Source organism: Garra rufa, chromosome 22 (genome assembly GCF_049309525.1).
Source record: "Garra rufa chromosome 22, GarRuf1.0, whole genome shotgun sequence".
Lineage (NCBI taxonomy): Eukaryota > Metazoa > Chordata > Actinopteri > Cypriniformes > Cyprinidae > Garra > Garra rufa.
The window spans coordinates 10,706,889-10,730,585 of NC_133382.1; the positions used below are offsets into that span (position 1 = coordinate 10,706,889).

Here is a 23,697-nt window from a genome sequence, read left to right on the forward strand (position 1 = left end):
TGCAAAAGTTATAAAAGGCACTTAGTGTACATTTAAATGTTGCACATCATGATGACATGTCATCTTTTAAGAACTGTAATGGACCATTATAACAACAATTAACAGAGAAAACCCCCACAAATTATCAAACTTATTGCATTAAAAGGGGGTTGAAGTTCAATTTATGTCAATTTATGTCATTTTATTATCATTTTGTCAAAAATTTCATATGCTGGATCCACTCTAATTCCTCTGAAATGAAAATTGCTGATTGTGAAAAATTAGTTTGGTTCCAGGAAAAGGATCTATAACGGCATCTGGGTTTCAGAATACACATCCACTCCCGGCTCCTCTTCAAATGTTGCCTTGGCATCATCACCGTCAAGCTATATTGAAGACAAAGTGGAAAGGATATCTGTTAGATATTTAGCTCTTAACTAAAAATGTTGTCATCATTTACTCAACCTCATGCCTTTCCAAATCTGTAGGCTGACATTTTTTCAGTGGAACACAAAACAACAACTTTTGAAGAATCTTTCAATGCTTCAGAAAGGTTCTTCACAAATCAGACTAACATATTCATAAATCTTAGAACTGTGGTTTCAGAAATTTCAAAACGCTGGACAATTTTAATTTGATAGGGAACTCCATTGCTGTTCTTAATCAACCCTGATTTAAAGAAACTCAAATAGCTTGAAACTTTTTTTGGTCTCAGTGCACCACTTACGTATTTCATCTCTTGCTCAGTGAAAAGTCGTCCAGTCATGAACATGCGCAGAGGGATGGTGAGTATCAGGACAAATGGTAGAGCAAGTGATGCAGGGCTCGATTTCACAATCCACAGGGCTGCCAGGCACACCATCTGGATCGCAGTGAACACATGCATCCTAGTGGTGCTGACCTGCAGAGGGAGACAGAGACCAGGATCAATTGGTTTCACATGCAAAAGGCAACCAACCTTGATCATTTCGGAAAAACCCGAAACGCAAAGTACTTTGACAGAGTAATGGTAGATGTGAGAATTTCCGGGAGACTCATACTTTTGTAGCATAGGGTTCATTGGGATGATACTTCTTGGGAATAAGAAGGAGTAGCATTCGATCCCAAAGCTGAATCCCACTGAGGGATGTGATTCCCATGTAGAGAAAGATTCCAAACAGAGCTGTAATAGGAATCATTTTTAGAATGGGCTCCATGAGAATGGACAGACCTGCAAACGGAGACAAAGAAGATGTTAATGTAGCTTTAGGAAGTGTAGTGATTTGAGAACCATGTTTAGAAGTTTAGAAGGTTGTTAACATACCAACAAGCAAAGCCACCACTACTCCACTGACTCTTTGTTCCAGAACCTTCTCAATCTCAGGTTTTGGGCCCTTGCTCATAACGGTCAGGGCGTTGGTGTGAGATACGGATCGTACTGTTGCGGCACTCAACCAAGGAATGCCAAATATAGCACTTAGACCTCCCATGCTCACCAGGAGGAGAAGATCCATGTGAAAGCCAGAACCCTTGACCATTTTTCTCTCTGGTTTACTCACAATCAGACTTTAAAAACAAGGAAAAAGTGAAGTTTATGAAGTAAATCATTACAAATAAATCAAACATAACATGACTGTACATTTGATTAAATACAGTTGAGGTCAAAAGTTTATATACACCTTGCAGAATCTGCAACATGTTAATTTTTTTTTTACCAAAAAAGAGGGATTATTCAAAATGCAAATTCTTTTTTATTTAGTACTGACCTGAGTCAGACATGTCACATAAAAGGCGTTTACATATAGTCCACAAGAGAAAATAATGGTTGAATTTATTTAAAAAATGACCCTGTTCGAAAGTTCACACACACACACACACACACACACACACACACACACACACTGGTTTACATGTTTTATGGGGACATTCCATAGGCGTAATGGTTTTTATACTGTACAAACCGTATTTTCTATCGCCCTACACCTACCCTACACCTAAACCTAGCCCTCACAGGAGATTGTGCACACTTTTACTTCCTCAAAAAAACTCATTGTGCATGATTTATAAGCCTGTTTCCTCATGGGGACCTGAGAAATGTCCCCACAAGGTCAAAATCTACTGGTATTCCTATCCTTATGGGGACATTTGGTCCCCACAACGTGATGAATACCAGTACACACACACACACACACACACACACGCACGCACGCACGCACGCACGCACGCACGCACGCACACACACACACACACACACACACACACACACACACACACACACATAGGCGAACTAAGCGGCTGCTTAGAGCCCGGCCGCCACTAGGGGGCCCCCACTAGTGGTCCGAGTCATTACGTTGCAAAGCGCGTGGCTGTCACTAGCCAAGTTTCCATCCAGTTTTTGCACTGTTTTGTTATCGACAAAGTAATATGTGTAAAAAATATTAAGAATATGTGTAAAATATGTGTAAAAAAACCTGCAAAATGTGCTGTCTTCATCCTGTTTTCCTGTCATGAGGTTTTTTTTTGTATAGACTATTTACTTGATAATCAACAATAATCATAAACAGGATCAGTTGTATTATTATCTTTTTTCAGATGAACTTTTATTTAGAAATGGGACTGTTCATTTCGGTTATTTTATTTCTCCTGACAACCGACGGTCGTTAAGACATTTTTAACCGTTAACTTAGGCTACAAGATTGTTAAATTACAATTAAAGGAAATTTTAATTAATACGCGGCTGTAACCCATTAAAAATACCTACATTTGAACACACACACACACACACACACACACTTGATTCTTAATACTGTGTTGTTACCTAAATGATCCAAAGCTGTGTTGTTGTTTTTTTTTTTTGTTTAGTGATAGTTGTTCACTTGTTTGTCCTGAACAGTTAAACTGCCCGTTGTTCTTCAGAAAATCCATTAAGTCCCACAAATTATTTGGTTTTTCAGCATTTGTGTATTTGAACCCTTTCCAACAATGACTGTTTGATTTTGAGATCCATCTTTTCACACTGAGGACAACTGAGGGACTCATATGCAACTATTACAGAAGATTCAAACACTCACTGATGCTCCAGAAGGAAACATGATGCATTAAGAGACGGGGGTGAAAACTATTTGAATTTGAAGATCAGGGAAAATTTAACTTGTTTTATCTTCTGGGAAACATGTGTCTTTTTAGCTTCTGAAGGGCTGCCGTAATATGGCCGAAGCAGGAGCAGTAATACCACGCAGCACATGTGCAAATGCTAAACTAGCTGGGAACTCATTTCTGATAATACTCCGCCTGCTTCGGCCATATTACGGCAGCAAACTTCCTTGACTATTACGCCGGAATGGGAGTGTAGTTCCCAATCTTATCAGCCTAGAAACTCGCAGCTTTGCATTTCCACCGGTCTTAGTAGGCCTACACGATATAACTACAGAAGAGTTAAGTTTTAAATACAACAAATATGGAAACTCGTTGGTCATTTTTTAACGCGATGCTATTGGTCTAATAGGATGCAATGATCTATGCTAAGCTATGCTAAAAGTGATATCGCCAGAACAGGAGAACGGCTGAATGGATTTCAAAATGGTAAAAATCAACTTATTAACTCGGGGGGAGTTGGAGAATGAGCCTATTTCCAATTTTGTATGATCCCTCTTATTTTTTCAAGGTGCTTGTAAACATTTGACCTCAACTGTACTAATTTTATGTTGCGCTATTAAAAAGTTCCAAAAGGGTTTTTTCACAGCGATGGCATAAAATAACCATTTTGGTTTCCACAAAGAACCTTTTTGGGAAGATTGCATTGCTATTAAAGATTCTTCATGGAATTTTCAAGAAAATTCAAATTTCTCCTGTCTAATCTCAGTTAATGGTGAATTTGATTCTATCAAATCATCTTCCTTCAGATAACATCACTCACGTGGTAATCTGAGACTCCAGGAAGATGAGGATGAAGACCAACATAGCTGGGACAACAGAGGCGAATATCATCCATATGGGGAAGCTCTTGTGTTCACCCATAGGGTTGATTAACCATCCCCGCATCTTAGGGTTGGACACCTGAAGACCCTTAGGCACCACCAGTTTCTGTGACACAAGTCAAAGGTCAGAGAGGTCAAGACAGTATAGGATTGGATTTGAATTGGCATCCTAAAAGTGTCGCCTGTCTATATAGACCATTACTCCTCATGACCCTAAAAAAACAAGGAATCTAAATGAATATGGAATTCTATTAGCATTAAATCATACCTGAGTGTATGTATCATCAATATTGATATCGACAGCAACCATGAGGAAAATTGCAATGGGAACTCCAAAGTCTCCAAGCAAGCGTCGAATCTATGCATCAAACATGCAGTTCTTTATATTACTGTAACATACTTGTTGAAGGCTGCTATAAAGTCAAACTTTGATCAACAATATTCAACATTTACCTTGCCTGGCAGGAATGTGCCATTCTTGAACATGCGTAGATAGTATGCAATAGAGAAACAGCCAAACATAAGACACATGGACAGAAGAGCTGTGTTGGGGTAAGGTCGGTGTTGAATGGACCTCACGACAGACATGTTGCCTGTAGCATTATCCAGGAGTCTCTGATAGCTGACAGATGAGTGCCAAGGGTCCTCAACTGTACTGTTTAAATGATCATAATTCAGGATAAGAGGGTGTTCTTTGAAAACCTGGCAAGATAAAATGGAGAGAGAAAGGTTTATGTAGAACAATATCATACTATATTAAATGAATGTCTTGAGTGTGTACCATCACAACTACACTACCAGTCAAATGTTTGCTTATTGTTAAGTAATTGCTATAGTGTTCTAGGTGGTTATTTATAGCCCAAGGCAAAAGAGCCCAATTGCTGGTCCAGCTTAGACAAGTAATATCACACCTCTTAACAACCCACACAATTTAAAGCTTGTAATTTGCCTTAGCAAGCACCATTAATTACTATATTTTTTATTACAGGGATTATTGTTGAAAAACTATTGGGAGACACACATTTTGATATTAAAGGATAATTTACTCACCCCTTGTCAGCCAAGATGTTCATGTCTTTATTTCTTCAGTCGTAAAGAAATAGTTTTTTGAGGAAAACAATTTAGGATTTCTCTCCATATAGTGGACTTTTATGGTGCTCATGAGTTTGAACTTTCAAAATGCAGTTTAAATGCAGCTTTAAAGGGCTCTTAACGATCCCAGTCAAGGTAGAAGGGTCTTATCTAGCAAAATGATAATTATTTTACTAAAAAAAATTGGCAGTTTGTAAACTTTTTAACCTCAAATGCTTGTCTTGTCAAGCTCTGCATCAACCGGTATTCCGGTTCAAGACTCCCATCTCATTTTCTCCTCCAACTTCAAACTTCAACTTTAATATCACATGCAAAGAAGATCAAACGCCCTTTACAAAAAAGGTTTACAAACAACGATGTAGGACGATTTTGAAGTTGGAGAAGAAAATGAAATGGGAGTTTTTTGTCCTACCCTAACTGTCATGAACCAGAATTCACATAGTTGACGCAGAGCTAGACAAGACGAGCATTTGAGGTTAAAAAGTATATAAATTGTCAGTTTTTTAAAGAAAATAACCGATTGTTTTGCTAGATAAGACACTTCTTCCTTGGCTGGGATTGTTTAGAGCCTTTCGAAGCTGCATTTAAACTGCATTTTGGAAGTTCAAACTCGGGGGCACCATTGAAGTCCAGTATATGGAGAGAAATCCTGAAATGTTTTCCTCAAAAAACATAATTTCAAGACATGAACATCTTAGATGACAAGGGGGGTGAGTTAACTATTTGTAGATTTTTGTTCTGGAAGTGAAGGTCTCCTTTAAATTATTTTCTATAGGTCATTTGCAATTTGCATGTGATAACAGTTGATCATGGTTATCAAAATTCCTAAAAATTTATGAAGCCAGGATTCTTGCATGTTAAAATATGTGAAAGAATGCAGTAAAACAATAAAATGTGTGTACCCTGCCGAGTTTGGCAAAGGTCTCGTAGATGAAGATGAGGGAGATGAGAATGGAGAAGATCTCTTGAGTGAAGCGGGAAATGAAGCGGACCAGGAAGCTTCCTTCAAAGGCAACAATGACCACAACGATGACCACCAGCCAAGCACCAACCCACACTCGGCCTACAATGTACTCAATTTCCTGAGACTTACAGAACTTCAGCCAAGAGAGAAAGCGTAATGGGAGAATTTCAATGAGCTGACGAGCAATTACACAAGATTTATGCTGTTTTCAAAGAGACGTTGTAAAGAGAGAGAAACACTCACATTATAAAAGGCCTCCTCAAACACCAGCAGTGGCCCAGAAAAACCAATAACTAGTACAGGTTGGGCAGCGACCAGGCAGAAGATAATTCCCAGCACTGAAGTGGAGATCATCAGCTCTGAAACACCCATCATGTTATCCACCTTATCAGCTGTGGAGAAAAGCATAAGAGAGCCAAACAAGTATATAACGTTTAATATTAAGGCGAGTCTAGATTGGTGTTCACTGATTTCAGGTGTAAAGGATCAGCTTTAAACCACATGAAGACTTATGGAGCTAGCAAAATTAAAAAAGATTTACATTTCATCATTTGAATATGTCATATGTCAACCCGGACCACAAAACCAGTCTTAAGTAGCATGGGTATATTTGTAGCAATAGCCATAAATACATTGTATGGGTCCAAATGTTTGATTTCTCTTTTATGCCAAAAATAATTGTAAATATCATAGTAATATAGTAATATAATAATAATAGTAAAATGCGTTGCTAAGAACTTCATTTGAACAACTTTAAAGGCGATTTTCAAATTTTTTTTTGCACCCTCAGAGTACAGATTTTCAGATAGTTAACAAATAAATAATTAAACTTTAATTCTGGACATTAAACAAAACTGACATATTTTATAGATTTATATTTTTAAACATCAGATTATTTTCTACATTTATTGGTCAAGTTGTAATGATTTAAATAAAAAAAATTAGAACAGCTAGTTTTACTTCAAAAACTATTATGACATATATTCACTGTTTAAAAATAATTAATTAAAGTAATTCACAAAAATTCACAAAAATTAATTTTGAATTTCTAAAATCCTAATTTAATCATTTAAAATACTTCATAGCAACTGAGCTCATTTCAAGATTAAAATCAGATTTTTGAAAATGCATTTTAGTCTAAAAAGTCAGAATTTAAATAGTTTTTTGCATAATTTGGTATTTACTGTCCATGTAACCATAAAACAACCGCTCACTCGTTCATTCTTATACATATACAGTTGAAGTCAAAAGTTAACATACACCTTGCAGAATCTGCAAAATGTTATTTTACCAAAATAAAAGGGATCATACAAAATGCATGTTATTTTTTTTATTTAGTACTGACTTGAATAAGATATTTCACATAAAATACATTTACACATAGTCCACAAGAAAAAATAAAAGTTGAATTTATAAAAATTACCCTGTTTAAAAGTTTTCATACACTTGATTTTTAATACTGTGTTGTTACTTGAATGATCCACAGCTGTGTGTTTTTTTTTTTTTTTTTTTTGTGATAGTTGTTTATGAGTCCCTTGTTTGTCCTGAAAAGTTAAACTGCCCGATGTTCTTCAAAAAAAAATCCTTCAGGTATTTTAGCATTTTTGTGTATTTGAACCCTTTTCAACAATGACTATATGATTTTGAGATCCATCGTTTCACACTGAGGACAAATGAGGGACTCATATGCAACTATTACAGAAAGTTCAAACACTCATTGGTGCTCCAAAAGGAAATACAATGCATTAAAAGCCAGAGGGTGAAAACTTTTTGAATTTTAAGATCAGGGTAAATTTAAACTTATTTTATGTTCTTGGGAACATGTAAGTATATTCTGTAACTTCTCAAGGGCAGTACTAAATAAAAAAAATATTAAGGAAAAATAAAAATGTACACACACTCATTCTGTAGGGGCAGATGTGGCCTAATGGTTAGAGAGTCGGACTAAAGTTGCGGGGTTTGAGTCTCTAGTCCGGCAGGGACTAAACCATCTGAAACTCCCATTTTTCTGTCTTCTCTTTCCACACTGACAGTGTGATCGTGACCACCTTTCAGTGTGAATGCTCAGTCCTAAACATCAGATTTGAAACAAATGGGATTGGTGTGCAGTGTGATTGAAGCCTTCTTTAGGCTAAACATACTTACCAAGGAGACCTCCGAAGGTAATGGCAGGTGAGAGAGCAGCAAAGTAGATAAAGATGATAGCAGCGACGACCTGTGCATTCAGAGCATCAGTGATGTCACTCTTGTAGTATTGGTACCGTCTCTTCATGTCTCTAATCATGCCGCCAAATGGAACACCAGTACGTGCTAGAGGATCATCTGGAGGTGGTCCTGAAGATATTGATGCTGTGGGAGGATAAATTAGCATTAGATGTCTGTGCTGTGCTTTTGTGACTAGTGAGATTTTCATATAATTACCCCAACAGAGTGATCATGACCCAAAGTTTGCAAGTGCACTAGAGAACTGCTGTAAGTATATGCACATATACAGTTATTTTTATACTTAGATTAGGCATGTGCTGTAAAGTGTGTACTTGTATGTGTCCTTACGCTTGCGAGGTTTGACATCCAGGCGGAGTTTGGGGTCAGATGGGCGGAGTCTGTCTTGCAGTAGTTTCTTCTGGAAGGGGATGAGTGATGTTAGCAGGGACTCATGCTGGATCTCAGTGGGTGGAATCACAATGCAGCAGTCCATGAAGTCTCCCACGGCTTCAGTCAGCTCCCGGTCACTCTGAGCCTGGAAAGCCGCCTGGTTAAACACCTGTGTGTGAAAGACAGGTGTAGGAAAAACAGAAAAAGATAAGAGAACAGCTTAAACTTCAAACTTCACTTTCATAATTATGATTTTTGAGGAAAACATTTTAGGATTTCTCTCTATATAGTGGATTTCTATGGTGCCTGCGAGTTTGAACTTCCAAAAAGCAGTTTAAATGTAGCTTCAAAGGGCTCTAAACTATCCAAACCAAGGAAGAAAAGTATTATCTAGTGTAAATGATTGGTTATTTTCTAAAACATTTTTTACAATATATATATACTTTTTAACCTCAGATGCTCATCTTGTCTAGCTCTGCGTGTATTCCGGTTCAAGACATTTAGAGTATGTCGAAAAACTCAATTTTAAAATCATCCTACATCAAAGTACAGACCAAAAAAATAAAGTGAACGTGGAAAGAAGATCAAAAGAAGGAAAACAGCGATGTACACTCTTAAAAATAAAGGTGCTTTACGATGCCAAAGAAGAATCTTTTTTGTCTAAATGGTTCCATAAAGAACCTTTAACATCTGAAGAACCTTTCTGTTTCACAAAAGGTTCTTTGTGGCGAAAGAAGGTTCTTCAGATTATAAAAAGGTAAGAAAGAAATGGTTCTTCAAAGAACCTTTGACTGAATAGTTCTTTGTGGAACCAAAAATGGTTCTTCTATGGCATTGCTGTGAAGAACCTTTTAAAGCACCTTTATTTTTAAGAGAGGATGATTTTGAAGTTGGAGGAGAAAATGAGATGGGAGTTTTTCGACATACCCTAACTGTTTTGAACCGGAATACACAGAGCACACGCAGAGCTAGACAAGACGAGCATTTGAGGTTAAAAATATATAAATTGTGACCCTGGACCACAAAACCAGTCTTAAAGTGCCCCTATTATGCCTTTTCAAATATGATATTTCATGTAGTGTGTCATGTAGCTGTATGTGAACATAAACTATCTGCAAAGTTGTGGCGCGGACAGTGCACTATAAATGAAGTTTTTATCTATCAAAAAAAAAGAGTCGGCTCACATTCGCCTAAACGAGTCGTCAGCAATTCGAATCTTTTTCTGTAACGGCCACACGTCACGAGCTACACATTTGCGTAATGTCCACCCACATTTTTATGTCGCGAACAACTTGCCCGCCCACAAACAGTAGGCCTACCATACCATTTTCACGTGGATTACATCATGTCAAGAAGGCGTCCTGCGCTGTGAGAGTGAATTTGTTTTTTATGCCCTTCCGAAAGATGAAACTACCAAGAATGAGTGGTTAACATTAATTTTTTGAACACCTCAGCAGTCCAATTCCAATCTTGTGTTGTGTTCGCGTCATTTTACTGATGACTGCTTTTCCAATCTTGGGGAGTAACGTTACAACGCGAGATTCACCAAACGCTTAGTTTTAAAAAATGGATCAGTGCCCAGGTTATTTGGACCGGCTTGCTCCTCTGAACTTCTACCTGTAAGTATGATTAATAATTGATGATTGTATTTTCTAGCGATCGTTCAAAATACGTCTTTGTGTACGTTATGGTGTGTAACAACCCCGCACATGTGTTGGTAACCGGCTAACTTGCGTTTCTGTAGCTCTGTTGTTCAGCTGTGAGTGCAATGTAGTCTAAAAATTGTGATTGATGCAGCTTGACTGTCTGTCTGCCTTATTAGTTTAAGTAATGATAATGATAAACGATGGCTTAATGCAGTGGTATGCATTGTACAGTGTTGAAGTTCACAACGTAGAGGTGTGCCCGGTTCGCTTACAAAAGCAAATTGCAAGCACTTTCCACAGTTAACATATGACACTCAGTGAGAAACGTCCTGCTCCAGGCGTGCTTGCAAAACAGTTTCTTGTCTATGTGCACTTCAACCGTTTCATCGTCAGACTCCGGCTCGAATTGATAGGGTAAAATCGAGGCTAAGTTTTCTATGTATTGACAGGTCTCCGCAGCTGTCATTCAGTTATGCCAATGGGCGTTTCGTTTTTGCGCTGTAGCGGTAGACCAATCATGAAGGACTGCACCATCTGACCAATCACAGCAGTGAGGGCTCAAGGAAAGGAGGGGTTTAGAGAGACTGATTCTTCGAACTGCTTCAAACGAGTCGTTTACGAATCATTTAGAAACGGGGTAAAATTAAATCTAATTTTGGAGAAAACTAAAGTGTTTTTTGAACTTGCATACATGTAAACCTGTTTTAAGAGACTAATACAACAATATTAACTACCTTTAAAATGGCATAATAGGGGCACTTTAAGTAGCACGGGTGTGTTTGTAGCTATGGCCGAAAATACATTGAATAGGTCAAAATTATTAGTTCCCTTCCGAGGGAACTCTCATCGCGTCCTATTATTTACTCTGTGACTCTCATCTCAAACCACCCCGATTTAAGCCTAAGGGCAGGGGAAGTGCTTGATATAAAATCTAGGTCACCTAGGTGTACAGATGCTCCCCTCTCTGCGGAAAGGGTTTATATTGAGCATCTCTCGGTGTCAAACACCTCGCACCATCCCCTTTGAAGCCCGAGGGCAGGGGAAGTATCTGATGCAGTCTGGTTCACCTGAAGTGTAGTTGCTCCCCCTTTTTCCATAAGGGGTTCATTCTGAAGCACCACTTTGTGACTAACCTGTGGCTCCTCCCTGTGTGTCAGGGATAGGAGCCCATTTCTTGCACCTCAGGGCCTCGGTTCATTTCCCTTTCTACGGAAAGGTTTCCTGAAGTGTCAACCCGTTAGGACGGTTTTTCTCCCTGGTCTCAAGGTTAAGATCCTGTCCTCATGATTCATTCCTGGAGCTCCCAGAATTTTACAAGGCACATCCAGTGCTCCCCTTTCTGAGGAAAGGGTCCATTTAGAGCATAAGAACTCATGTTTCATGCTTCAGGTCTCTTCTCTCCTCTCAAGCCTTGTAATCTGGGTATATGCTCTCCTTTGCGAAGGGTACCAGTTAGAGCATTTGCTCCTGTCGGGTAACGTCAGCTCCCCTTCTATAGAAGGGTTCTCTATGAGTGCCAACCCACCTTAAGCAAGGTTGCCTGACCTCGGGTCGAGTATCATACTCCCCCCTATGTGGACCGGGCTGTGCGAAGCATGATTGCCCCCCTTTGAGAAGGGTCCCACTTAGAGAAGTATGCTCCCCTTCTGAGGAAGGGTGAAATCTGAGCGCTGCTTCCTGGCAGGCGGGTTTTCCTCTCTGTTAATCAGGGTTAGGAGCCCGTCTGTGCCTGAGGTCAAATATAAGCTAAAAAAGATTCTTTCAGGCATCTATTGGACTGGGCTTAATTTGATAAGCCACTTTACTAGGATGGCCCGGGTTCCCCTTCCGAAACATTCGGTAGTGCTCCACGCTACGCCTGGTCTACTTTCTTAAATCCACATGAAGTGGTAGGTGCACATACATCTGGGGCACTTTTCTGAAATCCACATGAGTGGTAAGCTCCCACCAAGCTTGGGGTCCTTCCTTTAAATCCTCTATGGTATGGGTTACGCGTCTTCGCCTCGTTCCCATGTTTGGAGTTGACTTTAAACCCCGTTCCCTGGGTTCAACTCCCCTAGATATCATCAAACAGATATCTCTTCGACCATCCAATATTCAGTCCCCTTTTTAGGACGGGCGTTCCTCCCTGCAGCTCAGGGTTAGGAGTCTGTCCGCTATCCACGTCCACTATTATGATGGTCAGCAGCTCCATGATTACATCAGTCGACTAACAGTTTGCGGACTGTCTGTCCTGATAGGGGAAGAACCCTCTCTCTTCCCCTATCTAAGTGCAGGTGATCTCTGACAAGTCTGGAACTTTAGTAGTGAAACCCCCTGGGAAAACACTCTCTCTAAGATCCCCCTTTACTAGGGTAAGTGTCCAACGCTGAGCTCTGGGCACTTTCTGAAATCCACAATAGTGGTAAGTGCACACGCAAGTCTCTGAGCACTTCCTAAAATCCACATAAGTGGTAAGTTCCCACCAAGTTTTGGGTTCTTTCTTTAAAAACCTATACGGTGTGGGTTACGCGGTCTCTTCGTTCCCATCCTTGAGTTGGTCTTAAAACCCCGGTCTCCCTGGGCCCAACCCCACTCGATATCACCTTTGATATCTCCTGACCATCTGTTATCCAGAGTGTGTTACCTTACGGTAACCCCTGCTAGAACAGTTTCTGTCCTAGGACAGATCTGCTACTCTCTATCTGTGAGTCAGTTCACCAAGGGAACTAGACCCGGTAGTAGTGACAGTGTCTGTTCTAAATAAGTCTTAGTTGATACTTAGCTGTTTCCCCCGAAGGAATCGCTTGGTTCCAAGCCTGAGCTGTGCCCTGGGACCTTGACCCATCCAGGTAAGTGGGTAACAGTTTAGGTCATTGGCCGTGGGGGATTACGTTCTGACAGCCGTCACCACGTCCTAATAGGGGCAATTCTTTTCTGAATTGATGGTTAGTGCTGGCTGTCATAGCATGCACTCCCCTCAGCATGGAAGCGTGGGTATAAAAGTTCCCCAATAGCGACCCCTAGGGGACGCGGTGAAAGTTCCCTCGGAAGGGAACGTCTCTAGGTTACGCATGTAACCATGGTTCCCTGAGAAGGGAACGAGACACCGTTTCCCCTACACTTTCTTGCCATGCTTCGGACGAGAAGCTTCAGACATTGAGTGCGTTTACATGGACCCTCTTAATGCGATTATAATGAGATTTTGGCAATATTGCGATTAAACTTTTCCCCATGTAAACGCAATACTTCGATTATAATAATGTGATTAAGCTCATAATCGCAGCAAGCATAATCGTATTAACATAGGTGGCGCACGCCGATTTTAATCGAAGAATACCGGCATGTAAACACCTTAATCGCAGTATTGCCGCTTTCACCAGAGTGCGCATGCGCTCGTGTCTTACACGAATGACGTGCCACGCACTTGCAGACAGGGAGTGCTCTACAAAGGGGCTAGGGGGCTATAGCCCCGTTAGAATTTTTAATATCTCGGTTTAGCCCCCCAACCATCTGAGATAGAGGAGTGCTGCTGTCCCGTGCTGTTTGTCACAGTATTCTTTCACAAGTGTCATGTGAGCGCAGTTTCGTGCATTAGGCTACATTTAATCCATTACCTCATCACTAAGATTGAGATGTGCCGTTCATTTAATTTTTAATATAAGTGTAAAGTATACACAGTTGAATTACGCATTCATATGAATTGTGTTAATGTTGAGCGCACAACCCAGTCTCACGGAGCGCATGGTGCTGTCCAGCTTTGAAGTCTTTCCAGCATGTAACAGGTTTTTTCGTTGTTTTGTGTATAGAGCCCTGAATAGGCCTAAAATATAGCCCAGCTCTTGGCAGAATTCTTGGCAAGAGACTGGCCAGACTCCGACCCAAGATCGTTTTTTTGGCAACTTCTCCCAAAACAGCTTATACTACCATTTTTTTTTTTAGCTATTAAAATAGTTCAGTTTTGTATATAGGCCAAATAACAATGTAATCAACAAATTGATGTGCTTTTTCTATAAAAAAAAAAAAAAATAAAATAAAATTGGAATGGGCTCTCTTGTTCAGGAACAGGAATCAGTAGGCAATCATGAGGCAAATGCGTTAGCCTTTTATGTGCGCTTGATTGCGGATTTGTGGAACTCCTAAAAAAATGCGCGCTCACTGCTGCCCGTCGGGCTCGGGCTGGAATGCAGGGCTTGGTTTAAGTTTGTGTGTCATGACTCTGGGCTGTGCCTTTTCCCCTCCTCCACCGGAGGTCGCTGTTTTCCCTTCCCTGCACTGCACTTCCCTAATTGTTGCACCTGCCTTGATTTTGTCACCTGTCTTCCCCAGCTGATATCACTTATGATTTCTCCTTATATTCTCTACTCATCCTTCACACTGTGAGTCTGCATTATTTCTGATCCTGTTTTTGTTATGTTCTTGTTTTCTCTGCTCTTGATCTTGTTACTGTTCAGTTTATGTTTAGTTTGCCGTGTCGGCTTTTTGGTTTTGTTTGTTTGTTTATTTTGTAATTATCATTAAAAAAAATACTTACCTGCATCTGGACCCAGACCTCCCTCTATCTCACCGTGACAGAATGCAGACTCCACAAATGGGTCCAGCGGGGAAGAATTTTTTTTTTGAGGCGGCAGTCCCCTGCTTGGGGGCGGCGACCATTCCCTCTGCTCCCAAGACGGAGGGGATGTCTTTTGAGGCGGCGTCGGCCGCACGCTTCGAATATATCTACGCCTGCCTGGCGATGGATGCCCGTATCGCCGAGGATATGCGAAGGCGCCCCTTCTTTGCGGTGGGGGTGGAGACGGTGTTTCGTGGGAGGGCGGCGGCTTCCACTTTCTCTGTTCCTGGCACGGAGGCGGCTGCGCTTTCTGTTCCTGACGCGGAGGCGGCTGCGCTCTCTGTTTCGGACGCGGAGGCGACTGCGCTTTCTGTTCCTGACGCGGAGGCGACTGCGCTCTCTGTTCCTGACGCGGAGGCGACTGCGCTTTCTGTTCCTGACGCGGAGGCGACTGCGCTCTCTGTTCCTGACGCGGAGGCGACTGCGCTTTCTGTTCCTGATGCGGAGGCGACTGCGCTCTCTGTTCCTGACGTGGAAGCAACCGGCGTCTCTGTTCCTGACGCGGAGGCGGCTGCGCGTTCTGTTCCTGACGTGGAGGCGGCCGCGCGCTCTGTTCCTGACGCGGAGGCGGCTGCGCTCTTAGTCCCTGACGCGGAGGCGGCCGCGTGCTCTGTTCCTGACGCGGAGACGGCTGCGCTCTTTGTCCCTGACGCGGAGGCGGCTGCACGCTCTGTTCCTGACGCGGAGGCGGCTGCGCGCTCTGTTCCTGACACGGAGGCGGCTGCGCTCTCTGTTCCGGACGCTGAGGCGGCTGCGCGCTCTGTTCCTGACGCGGAGGCGACTGCGATCTCCGTTCCTGACGCGGAGACAGCTGCGCTCTCTGTTCCTGACGCGGAGGCGGCTGCGCGTTCTGTTCCTGACGTGGAGGCGGCCGCGCGCTCTGTTCCTGACGCGGAGGCGGCTGCGCTCTTAGTCCCTGACGCGGAGGCGGCCGCGTGCTCTGTTCCTGACGCGGAGACGGCTGCGCTCTTTGTCCCTGACGCGGAGGCGGCTGCACGCTCTGTTCCTGACGCGGAGGCGGCTGCGCGCTCTGTTCCTGACACGGAGGCGGCTGCGCTCTCTGTTCCGGACGCTGAGGCGGCTGCGCGCTCTGTTCCTGACGCGGAGGCGACTGCGATCTCCGTTCCTGACGCGGAGACAGCTGCGCTCTCTGTTCCTGACGCAGAGGCGACTGCGCTCTCTGTTCCTGACGCGGAGGCTACTGCGTTCTTTGTTCCTGACGCGGAGGCAACTGCGCTCTCTGTTCCTGACGCAGAGGCGACTGCACTCTCTGTTCCTGACGCGGAGACAACTGCGCTCTCTGTTCCTGACGCAGAGGCGACTGCGCTCTCTGTTCCTGACGCGGAGGCTACTGCGTTTTTTGTTCCTGACGTGGAGGCGACTGCGCTCTCTGTTCCTGACGCAGAGGCGACTGCGCTCTCTGTTCCTGACGCGGAGGCGGCCGCGTGCTCTGTTCCTGACGCGGAGATGGCCGCGCTCTTTGTCCCTGACGCGGAGGTGGCTGCACGCTCTGTTCCTGATGCGGAGGCGGCTGCGCGCTCTGTTCCTGACACGGAGGCGGCTGCGCTCTCTGTTCTGGACGCTGAGGCGGCTGCGCGCTCTGTTCCTGACGCGGAGGCGACTGCGATCTCCGTTCCTGACGCGGCAGTGACCGCTATCTCTGCGCCTGACGCGGAGGCAACTGCGCTCTCTGTTCCTGACGCGGAGACAACTGCGCTCTCTGTTCCTGACGCAGAGGCGACTGCGCTCTCTGTTCCTGACGCGGAGGCTACTGCGTTCTTTGTTCCTGACGCGGAGGCAACTGCGCTCTCTGTTCCTGACGCAGAGGCGACTGCACTCTCTGTTCCTGACGCGGAGACAACTGCGCTCTCTGTTCCTGACGCAGAGGCGACTGCGCTCTCTGTTCCTGACGCGGAGGCTACTGCGTTTTTTGTTCCTGACGCGGAGGCGACTGCGCTCTCTGTTCCGGACGCGGAGGCAACCGCACCCTCTGTTCCTGACGCGGCGGTGACTGCGCTGCACGGGCCTGGCCCGCCATCCCTCCCCCTGAGTTGCCTTCCTCCGTTCCTCCTCCCTCCGGACTTTGGGAACGTCTGGAAGCCGTTCCGTAGGGAGGGGGTACTGTCATGACTCTGGGCTGTGCCTTTTCCCCTCCTCCACCGGAGGTCGCTGTTTTCCCTTCCCTGCACTGCACTTCCCTAATTGTTGCACCTGCCTTGATTTTGTCACCTGTCTTCCCCAGCTGATATCACTTATGATTTCTCCTTATATTCTCTACTCATCCTTCACACTGTGAGTCTGCATTATTTCTGATCCTGTTTTTGTTATGTTCTTGTTTTCTCTGCTCTTGATCTTGTTACTGTTCAGTTTATGTTTAGTTTGCCGTGTTGGCTTTTTGGTTTTGTTTGTCTGTTTATTTTGTAATTATCATTAAAAGAAATACTTACCTGCATCTGGACCCAGACCTCCCTCTATCTCACCGTGACATTGTGTCTATTTTTTTCGCTCGTGTCAGTTTTAAATATAATTTAAAAGGCCGTTTTAATTTAAATTATACTTCCGTTAAATGTGGTGTGTAGGCTACCAGAGCTGCTTTTCTTTAAAAAAAAAAAAGAAAAAAAAAAGACACAATTTCTTCATTAAGTAACTTTTACGTCACGAATATCGATTATTTTCTTAGCACCCCCACATATTGGACTAGCCCTCCGTTAGCCCCGTTAGAGAAAATATTCTGGCGCATGTCTGCAGATCAGAAACGACGACGGCGAAGAAGGCGACACACTTTTAGGGAGCTCAGGAAACTGAGTTTATGTTGTGGACTTTGCGCAATATGAACATAATGCAATTCATTGACGGACAATAGGAATAATAGGAATAATGGAAATTCCATGTAAACCGGAGTGAAGAGCTTTGCTCTTGACATGTAAACATCATAATGCGATTAAGTCCTTACTCTGATTATTGGAAATAATCGCATTATTCCTGCGCATGTAAACGTAGTCATTGAAGCGGATGTGTGTTTGCACCGGCGCCTCTTTATACAGTGACGCCCGCTAGTGACGCACCAGCAGCGGCATTCGTGCCGTGGTGACGTCATATGCTGTCGCCGGCCATTTCATGTATTTTTTTCATTTAGAAGTGATTTTCTCAATATTTAGATTTTTTTGCACCAACAGATTCCAGATTTTCAAATAGTTGTATCTTGACCAAATATTGTCTTACCCTAACAAACCATACATCAATGGACCCTTATGATTGGTTTTGTGGCCCAGGGCCACACCTGTGTTTTTTTTTTTCTTTTTTTAATTACCGATCGTTTCACTAGATAAGACTCTTCTTCCTCGGCTGGGATCATTAAGAGCCCTTTGAAACTGCATTTAAACTGCATTTTGGAAGTTCAAACCTGCGGGCACCATAGAAGCCCACTATATGGAGAGAAAACTTGAAATGTTTTCCTTAAAAAACATAATTTCTTTACAACTGAAGAAAGAAAGACATGAACATCTTGGATGACAAGGGGGTGAGTACATTACCTGTAAATTTTTGTTCTGGTAGTGAACTTCTCCTTTAAGTGGCATATAAAGGGAGCCATTTGCATAGATAGCTTTTTAATTGAATGATGGAAGGTTTGCTCTTACTTTGTCAGCTAGAAGTGCTGCCATTGCTCGACCACATTCATGATAGTCCATATGAGCTGTGGATGGGCCGATCAGGATGAAGATGAACCGCACAGGGACGGAGGTTTCCAGAGCCGACTCCAGTACCACAGCATCCCGTAGACGCACAAATGCTATTGTAGGTCTCTCCAGGAACTCCAGAGCACCTTACACACAAACCAATACCATCATAGTGTAAAAAATACAATCAATGTTTGCTAACAGAAACATGAAAATCTAATTAATCTGGAGTTGATGTTATTCTCACCTACTAGCACCATCGAGGCCTCTGCAGTATCAGCTGTGTCCCTCTTTAGTTGAGAATAAAACATCATAGTCAAAAAATGTCATATTATATGTTATTGTATTTGAAACCAAGAAAATAAATGATAGAGAACATGTTATAGTTATGCTCAGTTAGATCTTACTTTCTCTGTGACAGAGAATTTCTCCATTTCCATGCCTGAAGTCAGAGGCTGGGTCTCTACAGACTGGCTGGAGAGGAAGAAATAAAAATCATGATTTTAAATGTGAACCAGCTTCAAGATGACTACTGCATTCAACAGTAAAAAACCTGGAAAAAAAATGAGAATGCATGACCCTGAAGGAAAATAATGTGTGTTCCCAGATCAGGGTGTTTTTAGACCATGTTACCTAATTAGCTGACATCATAGTGGTGGTAGGTTTAGGGTTGGGGTTAGGTAAGGGGGATCATTTTGACTGCGTGATTTAGAAACACCCAGCAGTTTTAAAAAACCCACAAAGTCAGAAATGCCCCCTTCTTCTCTGCAGAGCCCACAATCTCTTTTTTTTTTTTTTTTTTTTTTTTTTAGATGTAACGTATGTAAGTAGTTGAAGACACCTCATATAAAGAGGGACCGTCATTTTTGGCAATGTTACATTGCCATATGAAAGTGTTCTTTTTTTTCCTTTTTATTTACTGAACAAACTATCTGTCTTTTTATTCTGGTAATAATGCTGCAAAGGACTGCAAAACACCCTTTGTACAGGAGTTTATCGTGCTGATGTAAATGGGAGAAGAAATCTGATGTGCTTCAAATATTTCAAATATTCAAATCACTTCAAACATTTTAGCAAAATGTAGATAATATTTTAGTCAAATTATTGCACTCCCCTGATAAAAAGTATATCCCCAGTAGAAAATACGATCTAAAAAGGTATATATGCCACAATAACTTTTGCCAGGTAACAAGAAACTTGTCCATATTCACCACTGTTGAGAAGTATTCACAAAATAAAACGGTTAATAAAACTATAACACATGAATTGTTTAAGTTATCATTTTACTATTGTTGTTGTTTCATCAGTGATGTTCATCAAAATTTTGTAGGGTGTTGGGGGGGGGGGGGGGTGTTGTACATATTTTGGCAGACTGCATGTCCTTTTTATTATAAATTGCTCTTTATTTTCCCTCCTCCACGATGAATTATTTTTTTTAAATAATTTAATAATGCGTTGCATTTAAATACACAAAAAGTAATTACAGGCTGGACATGCAGTCTTCCAAAAAATGCCCAATTATGTTCACATTATGTCAGTATATTGAGAAAAGTTACTTTTTTAAAAGTAATGCATTACTATATTGCGTTACTCCCTAAAAAAGTAACTAATCACGTTAGTTACTTTTTACGGAAAGTAATGCACTACTTTACTTTTGTGTTACTTTTTAAATCTGAGCTGAGCTTGCTTGTTTATTATTTACGTTACATTATATTATATTATATATTATTTTCAAGTTATATTTTTGGCAAATGTTAAAGCCCTTTCACACCAAAAGCTTCAGGCTGAAGGAAAATGTCTCTATAGAACGCAGAAGAAGAAAGTTCAACACTTCAGCAAAAAAAAAAAAAAAAAAAAAAAAAAAAATCGAAAACAAATGTCATTTTTGCTTATTATTATGGTTGAATGAGATCATTGTAGGTCAGCAGCAAAGGTTTTGTATTATTTATCATATTTAATTGATGCAGGTTTGCATCATATTCTGAGCTGCATTTAACTTTTTATTCATTTTGAGGAATACTGAGGTTTTTTTCAATAACGAATTCATTAATGTAAGTAACATCTTACTCCACATTTCTAAACATGGGCTTTCCATTAATAAATTTAAAAGTAACTTGCGTTACTTATTTGAAATAGTAGCTAACTTTTAATGCGTACAAAACTTGCGTTACTTGTAATGCGTTACCTCCAACACTGATCATGTCTTATAACAGTGGTGAATAAGGACAATTTTTTCGTTACCTGGCAAAAGTTATAGTGTGATACATATCTTTTCAGACCGTATTTTCGACTGGGGATACATATTTTATCAGGGATATAGTAGCTACCTTGGCACGACACCCGCTCTACCTCAGTCAGTGCATCTGTGAAGTTTAACGGAGACTTGCTTGATGTCAGGACGAAACACTTTAAAACATATAAAGGTATACAAACTACTTAAAAATAAGAAGTCTTATGTGTTAGTTTAAATGGCCCGAAATACAGTAAATCACGTTTCATGTTCATCCCGCAGCAGCTTTCTCTGTGTTCTATTTTCAGAAAAAAAATTCAGATTTTCGAATTACATTTCACACACAAACATACAGACAAGTCCTGCACGTGGAATAGTTAAAACAACGCTGCTTTCGCTAGATACACACGGGTATAAAAAATTTAATATATGTCCACCTTAATTGATTAATCGATTGATATATAGTACCTCTGTTTGTGCATTAATGCTTGAAGAACCTTATCTCTGTCCCCTGGCCGAATCTCGTTTTTGCTCACCAGGGCATCCACAATCTGCTCAATAATACTGGAGAGCGTTTTCTCCTCTCTGTCCAGCATCATCACACCTGATCCAAGCCAAAAAAGAAAAAGAAAAGAAAAGAAAAATAAGACAATGCTAAAGAGAAAGGAAAGCATAAGAAAGGAAAGGGGCTCAGACTGTCTGACTGAGCCTGAGCTTTACTACAGTAAACATAAACACTAAGGACACAACTGAAGAGCACAGGTTGAGCTGGTTTTTCAGGGGGACTAACTATCTACTACCATCTCATTTGAGCCTGTGTAGTGAAGGTACATTCTTGCTCACATTCCACACTTGCTAATAACCAAGCTAACCCTCTGAACTGATGTCAGGACTGGGAATAGGATGTCAGAGTAAGTTCCTTGGAAATACTTGATAATAATTTTTTCAAACACACATATAATCCTTAACAGATTATGTTAGGCAGGTAATGTCAGGTAAATTAAAAAATTTGATGAGGATACTATACCATTTAAAAGTTTGGGGTCAGTTATTATTTATTTTTAAAGGTGCCTTAATTTGATCAGGAGTGACAGTAAAGACTTTTACATTGGTTACAAAAAAATCTGTTTTAAATAAATCCTGTTCTTATGAACTTCCTATTCATCAAAGAATCCTGATATTGATATTTCGATATTGATAATAAGAAATGTTTCTTGAGCAGCAAATCAGAAGGATTTCTGAAGGATCATGTGACACTGAAGACTGGAGTAATGAAGTAATGATGCTGAAAATTCAATTCAGCATTACATTATTTTTAATATAAAAAGTTATCATTTTGGCAAATGTAAAAGCCTTTTCAAAAAAAAGTAAAAAAGTAAATTCACATCTGTGTAGAACACAAAAGAAGAAAGTTCAACACTCTTCAGCAAAAAAACAAACAAAAAACAAACAAAAACAAACAAACGTTAGTTTATCTTGAGTCATTTTTACGTATTAGTATGGTTGAATTGGATCATTGTATCTCAGCAGCTAAGGTTTTGCATTATATAACATAGTTATATTCAAATAGAAAACAGTTACAGTCTTACTAACACAAAATATTTCAATGGTTTCAATATCCAGTAATGTATAATAACTAATAACATATAAATACCTATAGATATCTATTAAGCATTACAAACTGTAATGTACAGAGGGATATAATGTTATATAATGTCTAATAGTCTGAGTGCTTTTACACACAGTCTTTTTAGTCTACTGTAAGCAAGTCTGAGCTGAGGTTTGTCCCCATAATGACCTCACGGGCAGTGCCTCACCCATGTTCATTGTCCTGCGAATCTCCATCAGGCTCTTGAACGTTAGGTATGAGATGTGGGACGGGCCCCAGCGGCCCGCCTCAACATCATAGTTCTCTTCATAGCCCGCCCATCTGCCCATCTCCTGCCAATAGCTCTGGTTTGGGTTCTTCGCAGAATCATTCATCTCCACATATGCCTGACCACAGATAACAATCAACTATTAACATTGTATTCCTTTCTCTACTAACTGTTATACATTATAAAATATTTGACCTTAAATATTTAACTTTATTTGAAGGTGACATTGTTACCATGTACAGTCAAGCCCGAAATTATTCATACCCCTGACTTAATGTTACTTTTATTTAACCAGCAAGTTTTTTTTTACCGGAAATGATGTCTTCTCCCAAAAGATAATAAGACGATGTACAAGAGGCATCATTGTGGAAAAAAATATTTCTCAGCTTTTATTTACATTTGAACAAAAAGTGACATGTCCAAAATTATTCATACACTTTGCAAAATGTCACAGTCCAAAGTTCTATACCATTCCAAATAGTCCAAGCTGTTCTAAAGCATCCAAATTACCTAATTTAATCAACTCAACAGGTGAAAAACAGAAGCTCTCTGCTGTTGGTTTGTGGACAGTCATGGCTAAGACAAAGGAACTCACTGAGCATTGTGGCTGCTCGCAAGTCAGGAAAGTTTCAAGTTTTGAAGTTCCAGTGGCTACAGTGCAAAGTATTATTAAGAAATTATGTAGCCTTCATTTGGCGTAAAAAAGGAGAAGCTTTCAACCCTAAGAACACCATCCCCACTGTCAAACATGGTGGTGGGAACCTAATGTTTTGGGGGTGTTTTTCAGCCCGTGGACCAGGGAACCTAATCACAGTAAACGGCACCATGAAAAAGGAGCAATACTTCAAAATTCTCAACAACAACATCAGGCAGTCTGCAGAGAAACTTGGCCTTGGGCACCAGTGGACATTTCAGCACGACAACATCCCAAAACACACAGCAAAAGTGGTGGAGAAATGGTTAGCAGACAAAACATTAACGTTTTGCAGTGGCCCAGCCAGAGTCCTGACTTAAATCCAATTGAGAATCTGTGGAGGGGGCTAAAGAGCAGGGTGATGGCAAGGAGACCATCCAACCTGAATTGTAA

At 41.2% G+C, this 23,697-nt stretch overlaps 1 protein-coding gene across 1 annotated transcript; it reads right to left on the reverse strand.

Annotated features, from left to right (window-relative positions):
- Positions 1 to 284: 284 nt before the first annotated feature.
- Positions 285 to 22,716, reverse strand: slc4a1b (solute carrier family 4 member 1b (Diego blood group)). Its single transcript, XM_073828194.1, has 16 exons — positions 22,551 to 22,716; positions 21,202 to 21,337; positions 18,911 to 18,977; positions 18,751 to 18,793; positions 18,465 to 18,649; positions 8,545 to 8,755; positions 8,133 to 8,340; positions 6,235 to 6,442; positions 5,930 to 6,124; positions 4,389 to 4,637; positions 4,204 to 4,293; positions 3,875 to 4,041; positions 1,283 to 1,524; positions 1,020 to 1,189; positions 707 to 880; positions 285 to 365 (listed from the first exon to the last, which is right to left on the reverse strand). Exons 1-16 carry the CDS (start codon positions 22,714 to 22,716, stop codon positions 285 to 287), a joined length of 2,592 nt encoding a protein of 863 aa, XP_073684295.1.
- Positions 22,717 to 23,697: the final 981 nt, after the last annotated feature.

Bases quoted from the DNA above. Each gene is read 5' to 3' on its own strand.
- slc4a1b (XM_073828194.1), bottom strand. From the start codon at position 22,716: ATGAATGATTCTGCGAAGAACCCAAACCAGAGCTATTGGCAGGAGATG. The intron at 18,978-21,201 runs GTACTATATATC...CTTCCTCTCCAG, and splicing joins GCATTAATGCACAAACAGAG to CCAGTCTGTAGAGACCCAGC. The intron at 881-1,019 runs GTATGAGTCTCC...CTCCCTCTGCAG, and splicing joins ATGAACCCTATGCTACAAAA to GTCAGCACCACTAGGATGCA.